The 21,728-nt window shown below is 38.0% G+C and overlaps 1 protein-coding gene across 2 annotated transcripts in view; it reads left to right on the forward strand.

The window, feature by feature from the left end:
- Positions 1–21,728, forward strand: part of LOC127631128 (fibrinogen C domain-containing protein 1-like) — a 139,449-nt gene that overhangs the window by 44,229 nt on the left and 73,492 nt on the right. For both annotated transcript variants that reach the window (XM_052109125.1, XM_052109126.1), the window contains exons 3-5: positions 3,627–4,106; positions 18,660–18,825; positions 20,126–20,262. In XM_052109125.1, the coding sequence (XP_051965085.1) occupies positions 3,627–4,106; positions 18,660–18,825; positions 20,126–20,262 (783 nt within the window). The remainder of the gene's footprint in view (positions 1–3,626; positions 4,107–18,659; positions 18,826–20,125; positions 20,263–21,728) is intronic.

Here is a 21,728-nt window from a genome sequence, read left to right on the forward strand (position 1 = left end):
TCGCTGAGAAACTAGCTTGCTCTAAAAAGGATACGTCGCCGGATGGCGTAGCTCGCAGGACGGCTGAAGGTGGCGAAGACGGCCGGCTTCTTCGAGCACTGTCCAAGCTTGCTAGATGCCCCTCGAACGGCGACGCGGCTTCTGCAGTTCAGAGATGCGAAGAGCTTCGCTGAATAGATGAAAATCAGGGTTCCAGCCTACGAACTTACGCTTATATGCACTCTAGCCACGCCCATTTTGGCGGGCTTTGATACAGTGACGGCGCGGCGTCGTCATTGGACGCAAGTTCACTCAAGTTCGTCTATAGGCTGCAGCAGTTGCCGCAGAGCAACCTATGAGCTCGCTAGCTAGCCCGCTCAAGGTATGCAGTTGCTGCAGTGCGTTGACAATGGATACAAAATTAAGGATCATTTTTTGGCTTCAATATCTCAGAAAAGATGAATCTTTCCCGTACCGTAAGCTAGCTTACGCAATACGAGAGAACCTCTCGTAAGAGAACTATATCCAAATTGGGAGAACTGGTGTGAAAATATGATAGCAATTTGATGAGTGCACCATTTTCAAGGTTAAAGGCATATGGACAGCTTTTACCTTGCACTATCAACAAGCAATCAATACAAAATGAAGTCACATCATAGACTTATCATGTTTAAGCATTAAAAAAAATGTACTCCACAAATAATAAAACAGTAGAATAATCACTAAAACAGTAAAAATCAAACAAGCAACCAATACTATTATATTGTTTGTAAGAATATGTAAACATATAAATATGAATTTCAAACTTTTATATTACTTCAAAAATAAGAATACAGTACAATAACAATAAAAAGTAACTCTAATTACAACATATTTACTGTATGTGTCACTGCTGTTCGAACTGTTGTTTGACCATGCCACAATGAGAGGCACTAATGCTTGCAAGCATTAGAATTCATGCTGCAGTGATGAAATATTTGAAAATTGTACTTTTAAAGTGTTTTTTATTGGTCTAAAAAATATGTATGGACATGATTGGTAATAAACATAAATTCTGCCTCTAGGATGTCCTCTAGGAAAATTCATACAAGTTGGGAAGCATTCAATTGATTTTGGTTAGAATAAAGTGGATGCACTGGGCAATTTCACATTTCTTTCTATCTTAGATGCCAAAGAATGTGCATTAGGTGTGTAATTGATAGATTGATTGATAGTTTTGACTCTAAATTCTAATTGGATGAGCAGCATTTGCGGAAAAGTGATTGTAACTTGGTAAATTGCTGCATTGCTATGTAACCTCAAACTCCTATAGTTAGGATAATACATTTTATTATTTGTTGGTAGAATTGTTTGTTCTGATTATTTAAAATAATACATTTAACTTTTTATTGAACATGGGTGTGCTTAATCATAGTGCTGCTGCCAGCATTTTACACAAAGTTTATCCACTTTGCTTCTTGCCTAAGAACACCTCTTACCTATGGTGTCTTCTTGCTTTAATTGATCAATCTCATACTTGCACATAGTTTGCATTTACATTTATGCTGTAGGCAGATGCACACAGCGATATACAGTGCATTCAAGGTATACAATTATCAGTATGCATGTTCCTTGGGAATTAAATCCACAACACTTGCTGCTAGTGTCATGCTCTTCCATTTGAGCTACATGAACTGTCGCCTAAGCTATAGGAAGAGGACTTTCCAGCAAGCTTTATAACTATTCAAAATGTGTTCAAATTAAATTGAACACTCAACATGAAAATTTAATTATGACTAATAGGCCTACTAACAGGCTTTCAGCATGATAATTTAACTGACATATTTCCAGCTTAGAAAGTCTGAGATTTTTAAGTTTTATTCCATTCATACCAACATTTTGATAGCAGTCATGTGCACTCGTCTTGTAAATACAATCATTCCAGTATGACTTGAAGGCAGCATTATGTGGTACTATAGTAATTAGGTCTTAAGCACCACACAAACGTATTTTCTTTTAATCTTTTTCTAAAACCTTTGTGAAAAACCTGGATTTATTCGCCTACAGTTGTCTTCAGGTGTTGCATAATAACAGATTAAACTTGCAACTGGCATCTCCATACATGTTTAATGCTCAGCTGGGATTTTTAGATGTGGAATTAGTTCGCTGCAATTGTAGGAAACCTACTTTTGCATCAGAGTTAACTGTATAGTGTATGCCAGATTTGATATGGCCTGCTGCAAGTTTAATCATCACATATTACTTATCTATCAGCTTTTTGTAGAGTTTTAGATTAAAATTTACTAGGGAAAAAACAACAAAATGTCCATCTGCTGTATGTGCTGATAATGTTTATGCTTGTTTTGAGTGATGGAGGAAGTGAATCCCAATAAAGTGGTATTAAATTTATATCTCTTATATAAACACTCATGTGATGTTATGGCAGTGGCCTTAACATCACTTAAAATGCCCATGCATTTTAAGTCTAGGCCTTCAGTGCAATTCATGCCACTAAGAAAACACAGTTTCACAATGCATAAGACACCTATGATACATTACGTCACAGCCAACTAATAATACCAATTGACATTTTAAAAACTCATCCATGAATGAAAGCCAAAACTTGAAACAACACTGAATGCTCAAGGTAGCATAATCTTAACTGCGGCATGATTGTTTTGTGAAATATATGATTAAATAAAGAGTTAGATATGCCTCTCAAACAGACATTCAAAAAATTATAATTTTTCATATGAATCTAACAAGGAGGTCTATAACAACTGGAAAAAGCTATCTGATAATATTTGCGATTTAAATGTTGCTTGCGATGAATTTCACTGAATGCTCAAGACATCCTTATTTACACTTTGAATACTCTTGATGTTGTTATAACAATGCAAAAAGCACTTACCAATTTAATCAAAGTCAAAATCAGCCCTCCTTTCCTGTTTAATAAATTAAGCGATCACACGGTCATGCAGAACATCTCGGGTTTATAAATCCATAAGGATCTCATTCTCAATGGTGATAATGGCAGTGAGTGATGACAGCCGTCTCTGTCTTGATCTCGCCTCTCACACACTTCACTTTCGAATTACGCATATTACTTAATGCGTGATTGCATCACTCAAGGCCAGCTAGATTCTAGAAGGCCTTGACTGGAGTAATCTAAAAGACTACACCCACCAAGAGCAAATAAATCAATCTGATCGGCTGATGAAATTGACAATCTGACATTAGATGCCCTTTCATTTGCTCTGTTGAGGGATATTCTGAAGGCCTAACGGGGTGGAGCTCAGACTCATGTGCTGCCTCGGCTAACGAGCTCGGCTTTGCGTCTAAGATTTGTGAAAAAGCTGCCATGCTTTGCTTGTAAGCATCAAGGAATACATTCTGAAGGGATAAACTTTGTGTTTTGATTTTTAGATGAATTAGGAGTGGAAAGTGATTGATAATGCACAAGCAAAAAGGTGAATGAGAATGAAAGGCTGAAAGAAGCAGAGAAGGATTTGCTGGTCATTTGAGTTATTTAAGTTCTTATAAATACTCAGCCAGTTTCTTCAGTCTGAAATAATGGAGAGCTTCTTAAACAGCAACATTTTGATGTGACTATATCTTGAATTTATGTATACTAATCTACAGCTTTCTCTCTTTCTATCTATTTATAGAGGATGAGCTGTAGCTATCTCTTATGCACCATCCTGCTGTTTGTTGCCGTGTTGCTGGCTGTCACGGTAACAGGGATCATACTTCTGATGAACCATTACCAAGCGCCCACTGGCCCCGATGGTCCCCCTCTCATCAGCACCAACCAGGATGAGGGTAATGCCTTGGTTACCATTGAGAGGGGCGACGGCTCTCGCATCAACATCTTCATTGACCCCAACTGCCCCGACTACAACAATAACTTCCTGCGTCTGGAGGGGGTGCAGACTTCTCTGCTGCACTCTCTTACTGACCACGACACTGATCTGAAGTCAGTGAAAGGGCAGGACCGGGCTCTACTGGTTAAACTGGCTGAGGAAGTGGCCAAGCTGTCCGCCCACGCCAGTCAACTAAAGATGGAGTACAACACACTGAGAGAGGGCCAGGGCAACATCGGACAGGAGCTTAGCACTCTGCAGACTGAACAGGGCAGGCTCATTCAGGTTAGTTTGTTTGGATAATGTTTTTTATAATGAATGAAAATTTATTCAAAATCAGACCCAGCAAATTAGCCTGAGATGACTTGTCATCTGTAGTCATATAAGTTAATAACAGGAATAGTCAATAAATCACCCAAAAATGAAAATTATTTAATAATTTACTCACTCTTGTGCCATCCAAGATGTGTATGACTTTCTTTCTTCTGCAGAACACAAATGCAGATTTTTCGAAGAATGGCTCAGCTCTGTAGGTCCATACAATGCAAGTGAATGGTGGCCGGAAATCTGAAGGTCCAAATATCACTTAAAAGAATCGTAAAAGTAATCCATAAGACTCCAATGGTTTAATCAATGTCTTCTAAAGTGATCCAATTGGTTTTGGCTGAGAACAGAACAAAATGTAATTATTTTCCACTATAAATATTGACAGCAGTCTCCTTGCGATCCTGATTTCAAGCTCGATTACTATATAGAGCTTGAATATTACCTATAGAGCCATCTAGCTAAATTCTTAATTTTTGCTCATCAGAAGAAAAAAAGACATTCACATCTGGGAAGGCATCCCATGATAACATGATTAATGATAACAGAATTGTAATTTTTGGTTTAACTGTTCCTTGAAGTCATGAAATCACATTGCATCTCAACGCAATTTTGAAATAACGTTCAACTGTAGTGGTTTTGCCTCATAACGCAGAAGGTACCAAAAGTGTTTATAGTAGGCTACAACATTTATAGTAAAACAATTTATTTCAATGGTTTCATAATGAAAGCAGACAAAAATTAATTCCATGAAAATTCAAACCTTGTTTATCCATGTTGCAAGTGAATGCATATTTAATTTAGTCTGGGTTGTATTTTCTTTTACCATTTAGTAGTTTTGTTGGGGTTGGTTCTCAAGGATTAGGGCATGTCAAATAACTTGTCAGTTGACAAGCCTTTCATATCAACAAAAAAGAGGTTTCTACTCCCTTTTAAACATTGATAAGCCTATTTATTTAGCTATTCTAACTATGCATGATTATTTTGTTATTTGTTTCATTATTTTAGCATTTGGCATTTCCGGCATCAGCGTGAAGAGTTTGGTGCAAAACAATGTTTGAGAATACTTTATACTTCTGTGTTGTTAAGGCCTTCACATAAAACCTCTTGCAGAACCTTTTACTACTAACATGTTTTTAAATGAATCAGTTCCTAAGTACGATACAACTTGCCATCTCCTTCACCTATACCCTTATTGTAAAAGGCTTCATCAACACTGTCTGGATTGTTAAGACTGAACAGTGGAAGAAAATCACATGCATCATTACACACAAAGTTCTCACTTTATGGCCTTTTATGAGTGTAACACTTGCTGATCACAGCAGAAGGTGAGATTATTTATCCTTGACAGTAATTTGCAGCTGAAATTCTAAGCTTCTTCAAACACTCAACAAATCTCTCAGTGTTTATAAGATGCTGTTTCTCTTTTACACTTCCACCAATATGTTGTTGGCAAACTAAAGCCCTTTATGAGCTAATGGTGTGTTGATGTACAGCTCTGTCTATCCCCCCCCCCAGTTTCTTTTCTTTTTTTGATAATTGGAACTTGAGGGAAGTGTCTTGCAGGCTAACTAGCAGGGGAGGGAGCTCACACTAAGGAGCCTTTTGCCAACACTCCCAACAGGCACACTTCATTTTCACTGTGCATTTGAAGATGAGATGTCAAAATGCACTGGAGCTCAATGGTGTCAGACAGTGTGGAGGACTTTATTTGATCTGGCACACCATGACTAGAACTTTATAATAGGGAATTTAATAAGCCAAATGATGTCTGTATAAGAGATAAAGGCCCACCTAAATGTGCTTTATTGACATTGGGCTGTGCTGCTTCACATATATTTTTACTATATACATGTATAGAAGTGTACACAAAATGCTATACAGATGGATGGATGGATGGATGGATGGATGGATGGATGGATGAATGGATGGATGAATGGATGGATGAATGGATGGATGAATGGATGGATGAATGGATGGATGAATGGATGGATGAATGGGAGAACACTTCATTTTACAAAATGTTTCAACTTCCCAAAATCCTTCAATATGGAGCCAAACTTTATCAAGTTTTCTGAAAACATTGTGGTGGACATTATGGTTGGTTGCTATAATTTTTTTATAGTATTGAACTTAATTTAGAGAAATACTATATGTATAGTCAGTTGAAAAAAGGGCAACACTTTACAATAATGTTGTATACATTAATTAACTACATTTGTTAACATTAACTAACAATGAACAATACTTTTTTCACAATACTCTTGGTTAATGTTAATTTTAGCATCAATTAATATATTTTAAATATGAAAAGTACATGTTAGCATTAGTTAAAGGAATAGTTCACTCAAAAATGAAAATTCTATCATCATTTACTCACTCTCATGACATCCAAAGTGTGTATAATTGTATTTCTTCAGCAGAACACAAATGAATATTTTTAGAAAGATATTTCAGCTCTGTAGGTCCATACAATGCAAGTGAATGGGTACCAACTTTTTGATGCTACAAAAATTACATATAGCCTTGATAAAAATAATCCATACTATTCCAGTGGTCTAATTAATGTCAAAACACTAGGTGTGTGTAAGAAATAGATCAATATTAAAAACTTTTTTACTAAAAATGTTCGCTACTGGCTGGCTTGAGGTTTTTACATTGACGAGAGTGGAATTCAAACTGCCACTCATGTGACGTAAGTACGTAAGCCTCCTCTGTATAGATATTAAAGCATAGATCCCTTATCAGCAGCTATTTCTATTGACCACAGTACTTTTTGGTCACAAAATAAGTTTATGCAGTGGTCTGAGCAAGGACCTCATTCTGAGGCATCTCCTCCACTCTCTCACTTGCATTCAAACAGCTCTCTTTGTTGACCGTTTCAAGATGGCGCCACAGTTGACATATTCAAACCATCCGAATGAGGCATCTATGTATGATTCCATATGCTTCTTTGTTGTATACAACACTGCGCATTTTTGCATTTCACCAGTTCAGGTCTTGCGTGAACTTGCCAATATGCTTGACCTCGACCCTCGTGAATTAAAAAAATAAGTTTTAAATATTGATCCGAATGGATTACATTTATGATGGCTATATGTGGTTTTTGGAGCTCTGCATATGTGGCACCATTCACTTGTAATTCATGGACCTACAGAGCTGAAATAGTCTTCCAAAAATCTTTATTTGTGTTCTGTAGAAGAAAGAAGGTCTTACACATCTGGGATGGCATGAGGGTGAGTAGATCATTAGATCATTTTTATTTTGGGGTGAACTAATCCTTTAATGCATTATAAACTAAGATGAACTAACTTTCTTATAAATTAACATTAACCAATATTAACAAATACTATATATTGTTTTTGTTGATTTTTTGTATATTGTTCATTGTTAGTTAATGATACCTGAAGTATTTACTATTGTTAACAAATAGAACATTATTGTAAAATGTAAGAAAAAGAAAATTGTACTAGATATCAGAGAATCAATAGGCTAATTAGTCCAAATGAACGATTTAATTATTTATGGGGGGTTTTTTTCTCACAAAACTTGTGCTGGACTAAATAATTCTTCTATTGTTTGACTGTTTTTATTATTATTATTATTATTATTATTATTATTATTTCAATTCTGTAAATTCTTCTTTTTGTCATTCCAATTTTAATTCCAATTTAACTTCATTGTGGGTTGTGCCAATTCCATTCAAATTCATGTTCAGAAAAAAACATTGTGTTATGTGAATCTTGATAAACATATAAACAATCATGTCTCTTATTGAATTGTGTAAACTACAGTATGGTGTAACTGTCAGTATTTTTTGATGTTTATCAAAGTACCGCAGGTTTCCTGTGTGTCTGAGATGTAAAAGCATAATTTCAGCCCTAGCTCTGGAGAGCAGGAGAAAGAATGAGAGACAGATGCAGCCTACGGCCCCTACATTTAGATCAGTGTTTTATTAATTCAGCCAGTAAACTAGGGCCACGCTTTCATTACATTTCCTCAGCCAGACAATAAAAGCAAAGCCTTATCAGAGGAGATGATTGGGTTGAGAACAGGGGGTGGTATTCCCCAGCTGTGTGGATTTCAGACTATACGGCCTGGTAATATCATGGGTACTTTTTATTATTTATCATAGAGTCAGAGATAACTTTATGATATGGATGGATTTCTCCACCTGAGGGACGCATTCGCTTGTCATGCTTATGTTGATGAGATATATAAACAGGTTTGCAAATTTTCTCCTTGAAAACTGCAAGACAAATATGAAAGCAAATATAAGGTTATTGAGTGGAATTCGAAGAATTCGAATAAATTAATACATTTAATTATAGGTATACCACGATATCCTGAGCTGATATGATTAGGTCTGTCCAAAACCTAGTCCTTACCAATGAAATGAAATCCAGTATGGATTATGACTTACTTGAAAATAGCAAATTTGATCATATTTGCACAAAGAAATTTTTTATTAAATCAAAATGTCTTAATGTTTTTGTATTTGTTTAAAAAAGATCCAGTGTAAAGTACTTGGGTGATCTTTTTTGTATTCAAAGGCATGTTAATGTCAAATTTGGTAAATGTGTTAATTAAATACTGTAAGTATGTTTTTATAAATATGTGAAAATCCATCCATGCATGAATTTCATGAATTCAACATTCCATCAACCTCGAAGGATTAATAAAGATTTGTATGTCTCTAAAGTTGTTTATGCCGAAAATGACATTTTAGATATCAGTATATTGATATTTTACATTTCAGTGTCCATCCAAACAATGGATGTGTGTGCTTGAATCACACTTGTTGTTTAAATACCTACAAATGCTCACATTTAATGTGCTGAGACAACTATAAGGATGCCATTCATTAGTTGACTTCCCGAAGAGTGTAGACAGTATGAGACAGTATATATGGGGACAGTATGAGTGTTTGGACAATCTGTTTGTTTTTGCAATTCCATTTAGTGTCACTTGTAGTGCAGAAACTGCACACTTCGCCTTTAATCAATAGATGCATTTTTCCTCCAATGACAGTGGAATAGCTGAGATGCTAAGTAAATCTTTCCTCAGACTGTCTTGAAGAATGGATAAAGGTTTCTTCTGTGGATCCCAATGTTTCAGTGATCTGACTCTGCACAAGCCCTGGCTCATTAATTAAGTTGGCTGATTCCAGGCCTCCTTAGTCATTATCCCATCTCACTGCTCCAGATAAACTAGAACATTGGGAGCGTAGTGACGCATTAGTGGCCGGGGATGCATGGCCTAACTTTCATGGAATTTTAACATTGCATAAGTCTTTGGGCAGAATTTGCCCATATGCTTTTGAATAAAGCCCAATCTAAACATTACATACAGTGGAGTCCAAAGGTTTGAGACCACATTGAATTTCTTAGACATTTTTTCTCATTCAGACCTGGAATAAACTAAAACAAAATTGGATTTTGAACATTTTTAACAAAGGAAATTTATGATGAAGATGAAATTTATTCTGCAATATTTAGGTCACTATTAAAATGTCATCAGTTTGTGACATTGACCATATAACTCCTTTGTATAAAAGGTCAGATTTCCTTGCTTCCATTGAAGCACACAAGATACTCTTTGGAACATATCCAAATCATGCTAGAATAACATAGATCATCAGGTTTTGCTAACTCGAGTACATGCTGTCATCGAAAACAAAAGGGTGAAATACCAAATACTTACACATTTTAAAATGGATGCAATTTTTTCAAGTTTTGCGATTAAATGTATCAGATATAGAAGTAATACAAGGACTTTACTTCCCGGTGTAAATTCCCATAGCCGAGAACTTCCCATAGCTTTGATGTTCTTGAGCCTGGAGCAAATTCTCCTGTGTTAATTGTCCCAATGTGTGGAGTTTTGCTCTCTGGTCAAGAACATATTTAATTTCATTTTTGCTGTTTGAAGGTCCCTCCTCCCAATTTTCACATAGGACATCGAGCACACTGCGTGGTCGACACCCGTACAATAATTTAAGTGGGGATAACCCCATGGAGGCTTGCAGGACCTCACGTACAGCAAATAATAGGGGGTCAAGCCACTTGTCCCAATTTCGAGCATCTTCGTGCATGAACCTGCGAATCATATAATTTAGTGTCTGATTAAATTCTTCGATTAAGCCGTCTGTTTGGGGGTGGTAAACGCAGGTCCGAATCACCAATAATTCATAGAGTTTGCATAGTGTATGTGACATAAACGTAGTGCCCTGATCAGTGAGGATTTCTTTTGGAATCCCCACTGTGTAGATTATTCAGAAGAGTGCCTTGGCAACACTGCATGCTGAGATATTGCGCAGAGGCACTGCTTCCGAATGTTGCGTTACATAGTCCACCAGAACCAACATAAAGTTATGCCCGCATGCTGTCCAGAATAATGGCCGACAAGGTCCGGTCAAAAAAAACAGGCTATCAGACGGTTAAATGTTTTTTTCTGCCCTAAGTAGTCCACCATCGGATGATGAGCCGTCTGGAACAACATCTTCAATGTCCTGCGTCACTCGATACAACCGATCCTTAATAATAAAACATATGGGCATGAAAGTGCAATGTCTGGCCGGAGACTTTGACCTTCAATCACTTCTACATGGTCAAAGGCGTGCCTAAGGGTTATGTCTCACATCTGCTCCAGAAGAAAATCCCCTGCAGTGAATCCTTTAAGGGTGGGGGAAGCCGTGCTGTATCCAAAGCCTCATATTAATCCAAGCCTTGGTGAATGGAGGTTTGATTACAAGGCTTGGCCTCCCCCCCTAATACTCACAGGTGTCAGGCACGTCGGGGATCCGGATTAATATCTCCACCTCCATCGTGGTGCACCCAGTTCCCCACAGCTCCACCAGACCTGCCTAGACTTCCCGCCTCCACCTGCGGCAGAGGATTCACCAACCTGGGGAAGAGAGCGGCAAGAGATAGGGGAAACCGGTGGGTTGAAAGATCCCCAGGCACAGGAAACTGGTTTATGGACTACAACTTCCCTTTTCCAGGGAGGAACAGGATGAGGACAAGAGGAAGGGGAGGGGGAAGAATAAGGGGAGAGAGAGAGAGTGAGAGAGAGAGAGAGAGAGAGAGAGAGAGAGAGAGAGAGAGAGAGAAAGTGTGTTCGCCATTGACCTGAACTGCCGCCAAGTGATCTTCAGCCAGCTGGATGGCTACATCCAGTGACGCTGGGTCGGTGGCACTGGACCCATTATGTCATCCCCTTTGGTAGCTGGGTGATACATTTCTTCAGCACTACCAGATTGACTATGGCCGCAGCATCACGTTCCGCTGTCAGCAACCACCGCTGGCAGGAGTCAGGGAGCTGTTGAGCAAAGGCAAACGGGTAGCCAAGCTCACCAAGCATAAGAGAACAGAACCCCTGGCAATGCTGTTCTGGACAGTGATTGCCGCAGCTTCTCATACTCCAGGAGATCTGCCACCGACAGCTACTGGGCTGCGAGCTGGGCTTCCCTGGTCAAAAGTGGCAATAAGCAGACTGTTCACTGGTTGTTGGGCCATCCCCAGGATTTGGCCGTCTGCTTCATAACAGCTCTATGAAGGCCTCTGGGTTGTCCTGTCATCTTTATGAGTGTGACATGGGGATGGCTGAGGCTGTGGCCGGGTTCATGGCTGCAGTTTCCTCTTGGGGCAACAAGCTCCACAACACCTACTGGTCCTCCACCTAGGTCTGAAGCAGATCCAGTAGGGACTGGTGCTGAGTTTGGTGGATACCAGTGAGGGTCTTGATCACCTCAGCCAGAGGCGAGGACTCCATAATGGCGATTTCTTCCTTAGTTGCGGGTTTTGGCATCACTGTGACACTCAGGTCAGTTAAAATGGAAAATAAGGAAGTGGGAACCAGCTTACACACTTCAGGGTGATTTATTTGAGTTGCTTTACAGCTGGCACACAAAAACGCATCAGCTTTCAACATAAAGTCCTTTCCTCAAGGTTCAACATAAAGTCATGCTGCCCTCCACAGCGTTATATGCTCCTCTCCCTTCACTGTGGCTCCGCTGCTCTTTTATCTCCCTCCAGCTTTCATTGTTAACACAAAACAGCTGTCAGAGATCATTTTCCACAGGTGTCAATCCTGACCATTCTCTCTCTCCCGGCCTCACTCTCCACAGACGTCACTCAGCCATGACCATATCTCCACAGACACATTACACTCATACGACAACTTATAGGTCAATATGTCATACCTGAACCTACAAACGCACTAATTAATGAAATTAACATTGTTAGTTGCACGCTGATATTTTCAGGATATCTTAAATGTTCTCCAGCATAAGACACAACTACCTCCCATAACTTTCTCCTTATTTAGACCAGAGAGTACACAACTAGGTCACTGCCATGGTTGCAAAGTTGACAGCACATGTGAGGTGGCGAGAGATCACTAACATACATTCAGGGAAATGGTTCACGCCTCACTATCCAACTTTAATGCTGTCTTGACAACCATGTTCAGTGTGTCATGGAACCTGGGGTTTAGTCAGCTGGGTTTAGTGAAGGGCATATCTGAAATAGCTTATGAATAACCCCCCCCATAAAAAAAATAAAAAATAATAAATTCACTAAATGAACACAAGGAATAATTACACTTAATATTTTATGTATATGTGCCAATATAACAATACACAGTACATAGTGATAAACAGCATAGTGACCTAGTTGTCAACAGTCAATGGAAAAATCTCCATAAAAACCACCTTTTAAACCTTTAAAGACAGAGACACCTTGAGATATAAGGTTGTTAGTTGGTGACATGTGTTTCTGTTGAAGTCATTATTCAAAGAATAATAAAAAAAAAATAATGTTGAAAAGCGAAATTCCTGGTAAATAAGAAATGCTACAAAAGAGCCTAGCAGAAACCTTCCACACCCATGACCAGGGCAGGACTGTTAATCCCACTTTTGGGCCAATCAGGCGTGGAATGACCATCGGGAGAAACAAGCGGGCCGGTGGTTTGGCCGCGAAACGTGCCATCGCGATATGCAGAAAGGAACAGCGAACCCAACAAAACACTCAACAACATTTAAATATATAGCTCTTATAGCCAAATATAAACCGGTTTAAAATCTTGATGTGACATTGCTTAATTTCATATCCAAAGTAAAATCATCACAAATATATCATAAATATATGAAAAATCGCCCAGCCAAAACAGATGGGGATCTTATTTCCTGATACGCATTTGACTGTTTGGTCTCAAAGGAAAATGTATTAGTCCTGCTGTAGGACTTTATTAGAATTGTCTTGTTAATTATGAGACTAGACTCATTAGAGCTTTGCCGTGGGTAATTGCTCAGTGAGGAGAGAAGCTTGCAGCCTTTCTTGCTTATGATAAACTTCTGTCGCAGAGACAACTTTCTTTTGCTCTTCACTTTGGAAGATGGGTGGAGGGAGGGAATGTTGACTCATCTGTCAGCCAGACTTTAAAATTAATACATAATGACACTTCCCCTTTTCTCTGGGCAATACCACATCTGTTGTCTGATGGAAAACATTGGGTCTAAGTCTTGAATGAAAGAGCCAGTCCAACTCAACTTTTAGAATTTCACACATCAACAGTGTTTGCTGTTGCACTTGGAAAATTACATTATTTGATCATTTAAAAATGTTTTCATGGAAAGGCTAGATGAGTCGAATCTATGAAAAAGTACATTTTGATGTCCCATTTCATTTAGTTGTAAATGAACTGACTGCCCCACTATTGTTGAGTTGTTGCTGTAGAACTACCATTGCACTTGAACTGTAGAATTATTGCACTTTTTATAGGAAAAGGTAACTCTGCTTAAGTGTAGCAATCAATTTTATATATAATTTGTGTGTAAAGAAAGTTTTGATGTGTCAGCAAGCAGCACAATTTTCCCTTTGGTCTCCTCCCATTCAATTGTGCTTATTAATCTTTCACCTTTAATCTATCATCGGTCACTTTTAAACCTGAGAGCTTCGCTCCAAACCTGGATGCATACTCTGTTGGAGAGATTATTGATGATATGGAGGCTTGCTGAGGAAGAGCATTCGAATACGCCAGTGATTAATGATCGCTCCTCAAACAGGAAGCACATTTCTTTTAAAAAATGTTTATGCCATTGGTGTCCCGGTCTGGGCTGGAGATAGTGGATATGACAAATGGGTTGGGCAGCATTTATTTAAAAGAGAGACTATCTGTGTCTCTTTATCTGCTAAAATGGTTTGGCTTGGGACTCTTAACCTCACTCCATTTCTCTTTATCATTGCTTGGTCGATCTAGAATTTAAACAGACCTTGAGCACTGTAGATGTGCAGTAGGTGGACACTAATGCTACCGGTACCTCCATGACGTGACATTGAAATTGAATGTTCAAGTTGAATTTAGCACTATTCAAGTGAGTTTGGTTTTATAAATAATGTTAGTAACATACATCCTGAGTTATTTACATTTATTAACAGAGGAAATGTGTGATTTCATGATTTGGACAGGATTGGGAGCTCTCTAGTTATTACCAAGGTGGGAGTGTCTATATTCAACATGATCAAAATGTTACTGTAACCTAAAATCGACACCATAGTGTCGAATTATAAATTTTTGCACCAATTCAAGTTTGATCAGATTACACTCTAGCACTGCATGAGCAACCGCTAAGTCATGTTTTCTGGTCATGTGGGAACCAGAACGTAATCATGTTCACATAAATAATGGCAAGTGTGATTGGGAGATTGCATTTTCACTCTAAAATTGCATTTTTACTCCACTGATGGTTAGGCTTGGGATTGGGGTTAAATACAGTTTGCATTTCTGTTGACTGTATTATATAATTTAGAACAAAAAAATGCTCATTTTTGGCAAGGGGACATTTCACCCAGAAACTGCAGCTGACACTTGCTAATGCATTGATATATTTAGCCTATTTAGCCTATTAGTTTTTGTCAATGTATTTTTCCCCAAAAATATAAATGTGAAACATTTTTACTAAAAATATTGATTCTTGATGTTAGGATATTGATATAGTAATATATATATATATATATATATATATATATATATATATATATATATATATATATATATATATATATATATAATACCTCAATAATTTAAAGAATTTATTTTCCTCAACTCCTGATGGAAAACTAGTCTTGTTTGAATATGGCTTTTTAAAGGCTTTTAATGGGTATTAATGAGACTTTTAATGGGTATTATCCTGCTGTGTGCTTTAATGAAAGTTTACGAACATTTAGAGTGGATGTGGTAACAAAGGTCTTCCGTCCTACTGAGTGTAGGCCAAGTGAATTAATCCATTGAAGAAGGGGGGTAGTAAAATGTTATAGCGTGGTGCGCACTGCACTTTTGAGGACTGTGGCAGGGCTCCTCGTCCCCCGGCAGATGGCCGCGGCTGCTCAGTTGGGGTGGACGGTAGTGGCGAGAACTCTACTACGACGTATCCCTCCTCCTTCCCGGATTTCGGCACCAGTGTAAAGAAGTCAATGGAAAGGAGGAGGCGAGAACCGGCTTTTCAATATAAATAATATTTTAATAATAAACTTAAACAGAAGACACAAACACACGACTGACATGTTCGTAAACTATCTATCTCTCTCCCGCACAATCCTCAACAGTCGGCCTTTATCCCTCTCGGAGGCTTGATTAGCCTGATAAGGGACCGGGTGTGTATGATCACGACCCGGCCCCGCCCTCTGCCCTGCCATAAGGACATTGTATTTTTCATACATGTGGCATTTTTCTTTTGATGGTGGACAGTCCTCGGAATTATAGACGTTAAAGTGTGGTTGCTGTGGCCGAGAACTGGAACAAACAAGTGTGAAGAGTGCTGCAAGTGCACAGTGTGTCAGTCATCATCAGTTTCAGCCGATTACACACACACACAGACACACACACACACGCACACATGCACACATACATATTTAGCTTGCAGTGTTGTCACAGCAACATATGCATACGTGCAAACCTGTTAGTGACACACTCAGAGAACTCGGATGTTCGTTCACACTCAAAGTGGAGCTTTAAGCTGATGTATTGTATACAAATGTATTGTAGGAAAATGACTTTACTTTTTGGGCAACTTTTTTGCTAATTGTCACCGGAGTTTCCTGCTGACTCAAGTGCCACATCGTATCATTATTAGAGATATCAAAAAGACAGGTACCTTAGTACCAAGTCAATACTACAAGTAAAACAAAAAGATCCTAGTCTTTCAATAGTATGGGTCCTACCAAGGACTGTACCAAATCCTTTACATCATACTTTGCTACGACAATGTGGCCACACATGTGAACAATCAAATACCCAGTTTTGGACGGTATTAGTAAAAGAGTTTGTCTTGTGAATGTAATCAGGCAGGACAAAATTCTAAACTTTCTTAAAAAGAAACTCCAAAAATAATTTTACATAATTGATAGACTAATTGGAAGGTTACATGCCATTTAAGTTTAATTTGTAAATATGAATATCAGTAGCAGACAATTTAAACAAAGGGTTTTCAATAGCATATTGTTTTTTCCTATATCAAATTTGGTATTGAGAATCGTGAAGACAGGCAATAAAGAGCTGTCTGGGAAGCTCAAAAAGAGCAGCTTCCAGCCCCACTTACAATGAGCCCACTAAACTAAAGTGCTATCAGTGTTGTGCAGCATAGCACACCTGCTACTCTAATGCAGAACAGAGGAACACTGTCAGGGCCGAGGCTCGAACCCGGGTCAGCAACTTAGGAGCCAGATATGCTACCGGTGAATGACAGGAAAGACAATGAACTTGCAAAGGCTTACTCATGAACAAAGTATTGTTCCAAAAAGAATGAGTAATAATAAAGTCCAAGTAGGTAGAAAATGAAAATATAATCCAAATGGGAAGTAGGGCAAGCAAAGGCAATGAGTAATCTACAAAGCAAAATAAATACAGTATATCCACAAAAACAATCCAACAGAGAAATTTATTGGGAAAAAAATATAATACACAGCCAGAACTTTGATAGAAAGGTCCACAGGACCCAAACATAGGAACAGTGACACAGGTAGCTTGAAGTAACTAAACAGCAAGCCTTAAAACAAAGGAACAAACCAACTTAAATACACACAGGGGAACGAGACACAAGGTGACAGCAATAATGATAATGACACAAAGGGAAAATATGACATAAGGGGGACCACTGAGTCCCTCAAGTGTCTAAAACAAAGAACAACATGTCCAAAATCCTGACAAACACGCGGTGATACAGAGACTTTATTGTTATTGTTTGAGTTAAGCTTTTAAACAAGGCAAAAGTGAACTGAACTACGAGCTTGTTATAACTGCTCAGAAGCTCCAACGAAACTCATACCATGTCAACACTTATTCGTTTAAATAAGAAAATTTGGTGGATTCATTATTCGAAAAGGTAAGCCAAGTATGCAATTCTCAAAACTCTTGTTTCAGAACCTATGCAAGATAATATTTGTTTGAATGTCTCCCGAGTTGTTTTGAAGTACTCGCGCGTGTGCCTATAGACTGAACGCGTAATACGCTTGTGCATGACGTCATCGTTTTCACAAATTCGTGTTTTTGTATGTTTACACGGAGATGATAATGGCATCATTTTCAAAAACTTGCACTTTGAAACCCGTTTTCAAAAGTTTGCGTTTGAAGGCCCCAAAACGCTGTTGTCGTGTAAACGAACAGCCAAAACACATAAAACGTTTTCCGTTTTTAGTTGAAAACTAAATTTGAATCCTGAATTTAGAAAAAAATGTAACAAATTGATGAATCATTATTATTCTCTAAAAAACACTCAGGTTTTTCCACAGAGTTATTACGCATTTAATGAATGAGATCCAATTCATTCATTTAAATACTCATGGTGTTGTGCTATTTAGTGCCTAATTAAGAATGGTGGTGATTGCAGATGGTTAATTAACAACACAAGTTTTTGTGGTGAAATACCACACATACAATCGTTTTCACCCCTCAGCCTTTCTTTTTTTCTTCTACCTCTCCATAAAACTTTCGGAGTGTCTATTTGCATCCAAATAGACAAATAGTAAATAGCATCTGCCACACAGAGCAGCCATTTGCACCCCAATAGTCTGGTGGAACCACAGAAATATACGACAATTGTAGAGCACAGTGTTTTTCAATACGATTTCCTGTTTCCACTGTTAATATTTCATTTAGTACTACTTAAAATAATTGATAAAATGAACATAAATGTTGATTTCATCGCAGTGATTTGGTCATTGTGAATGGAGTGAAGAAAAGGGTTTGATTCGAAGGTGGGGTCTGTCTATCACACTCGTCCCTGCCTGAAACCATGGTTACTGTAGTAAATCCAAGGTCATTTGTTCTAAGGTATGGTTAAGGTTATGTTTAGGGGTAGGGGTTTAAGTAGTTTGTCTGTGGGACTCTAAATAAACACAATAAACACACTGCCACTTTTTGAACTGGGGTGTCAATAGTATATACCATTATTTACATTTACATTTGCACCAGGGTGCAAATAGCATCTGTCTAATTCTTTCTCCTATTTTCCCTTTTCAGCTGCTGTCTGAGACTCAGATCAACATGGTGAAGGTGGTGAACTCTGTGAGCGAAGCCCTCAGCTCCATGCAGAAGGAAACAGGAAATATCAAGAGTCGTCTCAAGGCAGATCTGCAAAGGGCTCCTGTGCGCAGTGTCCGGCCCAAGGGCTGTGCTGGTGGAGAAGGTACAAAAGCTTCTCATTAGCCCAATATCCTCAACTCTCCAGCCAGCCCTAATGAGCACTGGAATGGTGTCACACCTATTCCCTCATTAGCCGTCTGACGGTGTGAAACAGACATGCCACTGCTTAGACAGCAGGTGTGATATGGCAGATTTGAAGTCTGAAAAGCTTTCTGTTCTTGTGTTGTACAAAAAAAAAAAAAAAAAAAAAGATGTAGTTGGCAGGGTTATAGAAAAGTCATAGAAAATCTGAATATATCAGAACATTTTCAAGTTGAGAATTGCAGTTCTAGAAAAGTTAAAGAAATTCTTGGAAATTTCTATAGTGAGTATAAGTTTTTCTAGTTAGGTTCAGGTTTAAAATGCTTAAACAGCAATAAATTGCTCGTTGTGTGACTATATAGAATGATTAAAAAAAAAAAAAAATTCCATTAATTATAAACAACTGGAAAAAATCATGAAAATGGTAAAAATGTCATTGATCAAAAGGAGTGGGAACCCTGAGTTTTGGATTGACGCTTGATGAGGACGATTCTTGCCTACTGCAAAAAACGCTTTGTTCATAGAACTTAAAATTAAGCCTACACTGTGCATGGCTTTTTTTGTTTCTTTTTTTTATACATCCACTTAAGTATTTCTTGACTGAACTTAAAATTTCAAGTTACCATGACTTAAAACCTGCCATCATTGTAATTATGACCTATTTATACTAAGTACCTTGTTATAAGATTTCTAAAGTTATATTAAATTTATGCAGTTCAAAGTTTGAGAAAATTCTTTCACTTTTAAATTTTTTATTACACACATTTTATGTACATCTGAATTGCTGTTGTTAAATTGTAATATATAAATTGCATTTATATTGGCTATCCTGCTCTTTAGATACCATTTCGTCATCGGCCATTAATAAAACCCATATGAGTTGACCCCTAATTTTCATCACATGAACATTCATGAGACAAAAAAACACAATGAGTCAAGCAATGCAACCATATGAATTATTCATGGTCCTATGCATGCTGAGAAAAGTGGGCAAACAGGACTCTACCACAATACCAAATTTAGTGTAGGTTACTTTCCTGTCTAAAATAGGTAAAAATACCAAAAACATAACTAAAAAAAGGCAAAACCATCAAAATGCATTGAGATGCAGTTACTTATGCTAGTTGATACAGTAGATCCTTGTGATAGCAAATAAACAACAACAAAAAATATAATAATCTAGTTAATATGTTTCTTTTTTCATCATTATTTATTTGATCTTAGAATAATTTTTTACAGTACATGTTCTGTCTTGGTGGCAGGTTCCAGACCCAGAGACTGCAGTGACATCTATGCCAGCGGGCAAAGAGAGGACGGTATCTATTCTGTGTTCCCTACACACTATCCAGCAGGCTTTCAGGTCTTCTGTGACATGACTACTGATGAGGGCGGATGGACGGTGAGTCTTTCAGGTGTCAGTTTTCTGGTGATCTGAGTCAGTGACATACAGTACAGTGCTACATGAGGTGATAACGGTGTCACATCAGGGCATTAGACAGATTCAGTTTTTGGAAGCTTCTGAGCTGTTTGGTTGCTAAATATATCTGAATAGACTCTAGGAATTAAGATGACTTGTAATGAGTCACTCCATTAGATGTTGAGTTGTTGTTAAGTGCACGCTCCTATGCATAAGTAGGCAAGTCACAAATATGCACACATACGCATTCACGTGCATGAACACGATTCAAACTGATGTTTCACAAGTGTTCAGTCCATTACAGCTGCTGCATGCAGAATAGAGTGAATCAAGCACTTTTTCCGAGAGTATTACCTAGTCATTAGACACGCAAAAGTGTTTTAATTTCATGGTCTTTAAAAAAAAAATTACATTTAAAAAAAAATAAGACATAGCTGTTTACATTTTTCCACCAGCAGAGATTCTGCTATGCCACAGATGTGTGTATAAAGGCTATTTAACAATGGCTTCAAAAGTTATTCTCACAATTATTGACAGGTTATGCTATAATAGGATATGATCTGTCTGTCTATCTACACTGGTGGCCAAAAGTTTAGAATAATGTACAGAGTTTGCTCTTATGGAAAGAAATTGGTACTTTTAATCACCAAAGTGGCATTCAACTGATCACAACGTACAGTCAGGACATTAATAACGTGAAAGATTACTATTACAATTAAAAAAAATATATATAAATAAATTCTTAAACTACTTCAAAGAGTTCTCATCAAAAAAATCCTCTACATACAGCAATGACAGCTTTGCAGGTCCTTGGCATTATAGCTGCCAGTTTGTCCAGATACTCAGCTGACATTTCACCCCCACTTCCTGTAGCACTTGCCATAGATGTGGCTGTCTTGTCGGGCACTTCTCACGCACCTTACAGTCAAGCTGATCCCACTAAAGCTCAATGGGGTTAAGATCCATAACACTCTTTTCCAATTATCTGTTGTCCAATGTCTGTGTTGCTTTGCCCACTCTAACCTTTTCTTTTTGTTTTTCTGTTTCAAAAGTGGCTTTTTCTTTGCAATTCTTCCCATAAGGCCTGCACCCCTGAGTCATCTCTTAACTGTAGTACATGAAACTGGTGTTGAGCAGGTAGAATTCAATGAAGCTGTCGGCTGAGGATATGTTAGGCGTCTATTTCTCAAACTAGATACTCTGATGTACTTATCCTCTTGTTTAGTCCTACATGTGGCCTTCCACATCTCGTTCTGTCCTTGTTAGAGCCATTTGTCCTTTGTCTTTGAAGACTGTAGTGTACACCTTTGCATGAAATCTTCAGTGTTTTGTCAATTTCAAGCATTGTATAAGCCTTCATTCCTCAAAACAATAATTGTTTCTTTTTTGCCATTTTTGACCTAATATTGACCTTAAGACATGCCAGTCTATTTCATACTGTGGCAACT

The sequence above is a fragment of the Xyrauchen texanus genome, chromosome 37 (genome assembly GCF_025860055.1).
Source record: "Xyrauchen texanus isolate HMW12.3.18 chromosome 37, RBS_HiC_50CHRs, whole genome shotgun sequence".
Lineage (NCBI taxonomy): Eukaryota > Metazoa > Chordata > Actinopteri > Cypriniformes > Catostomidae > Xyrauchen > Xyrauchen texanus.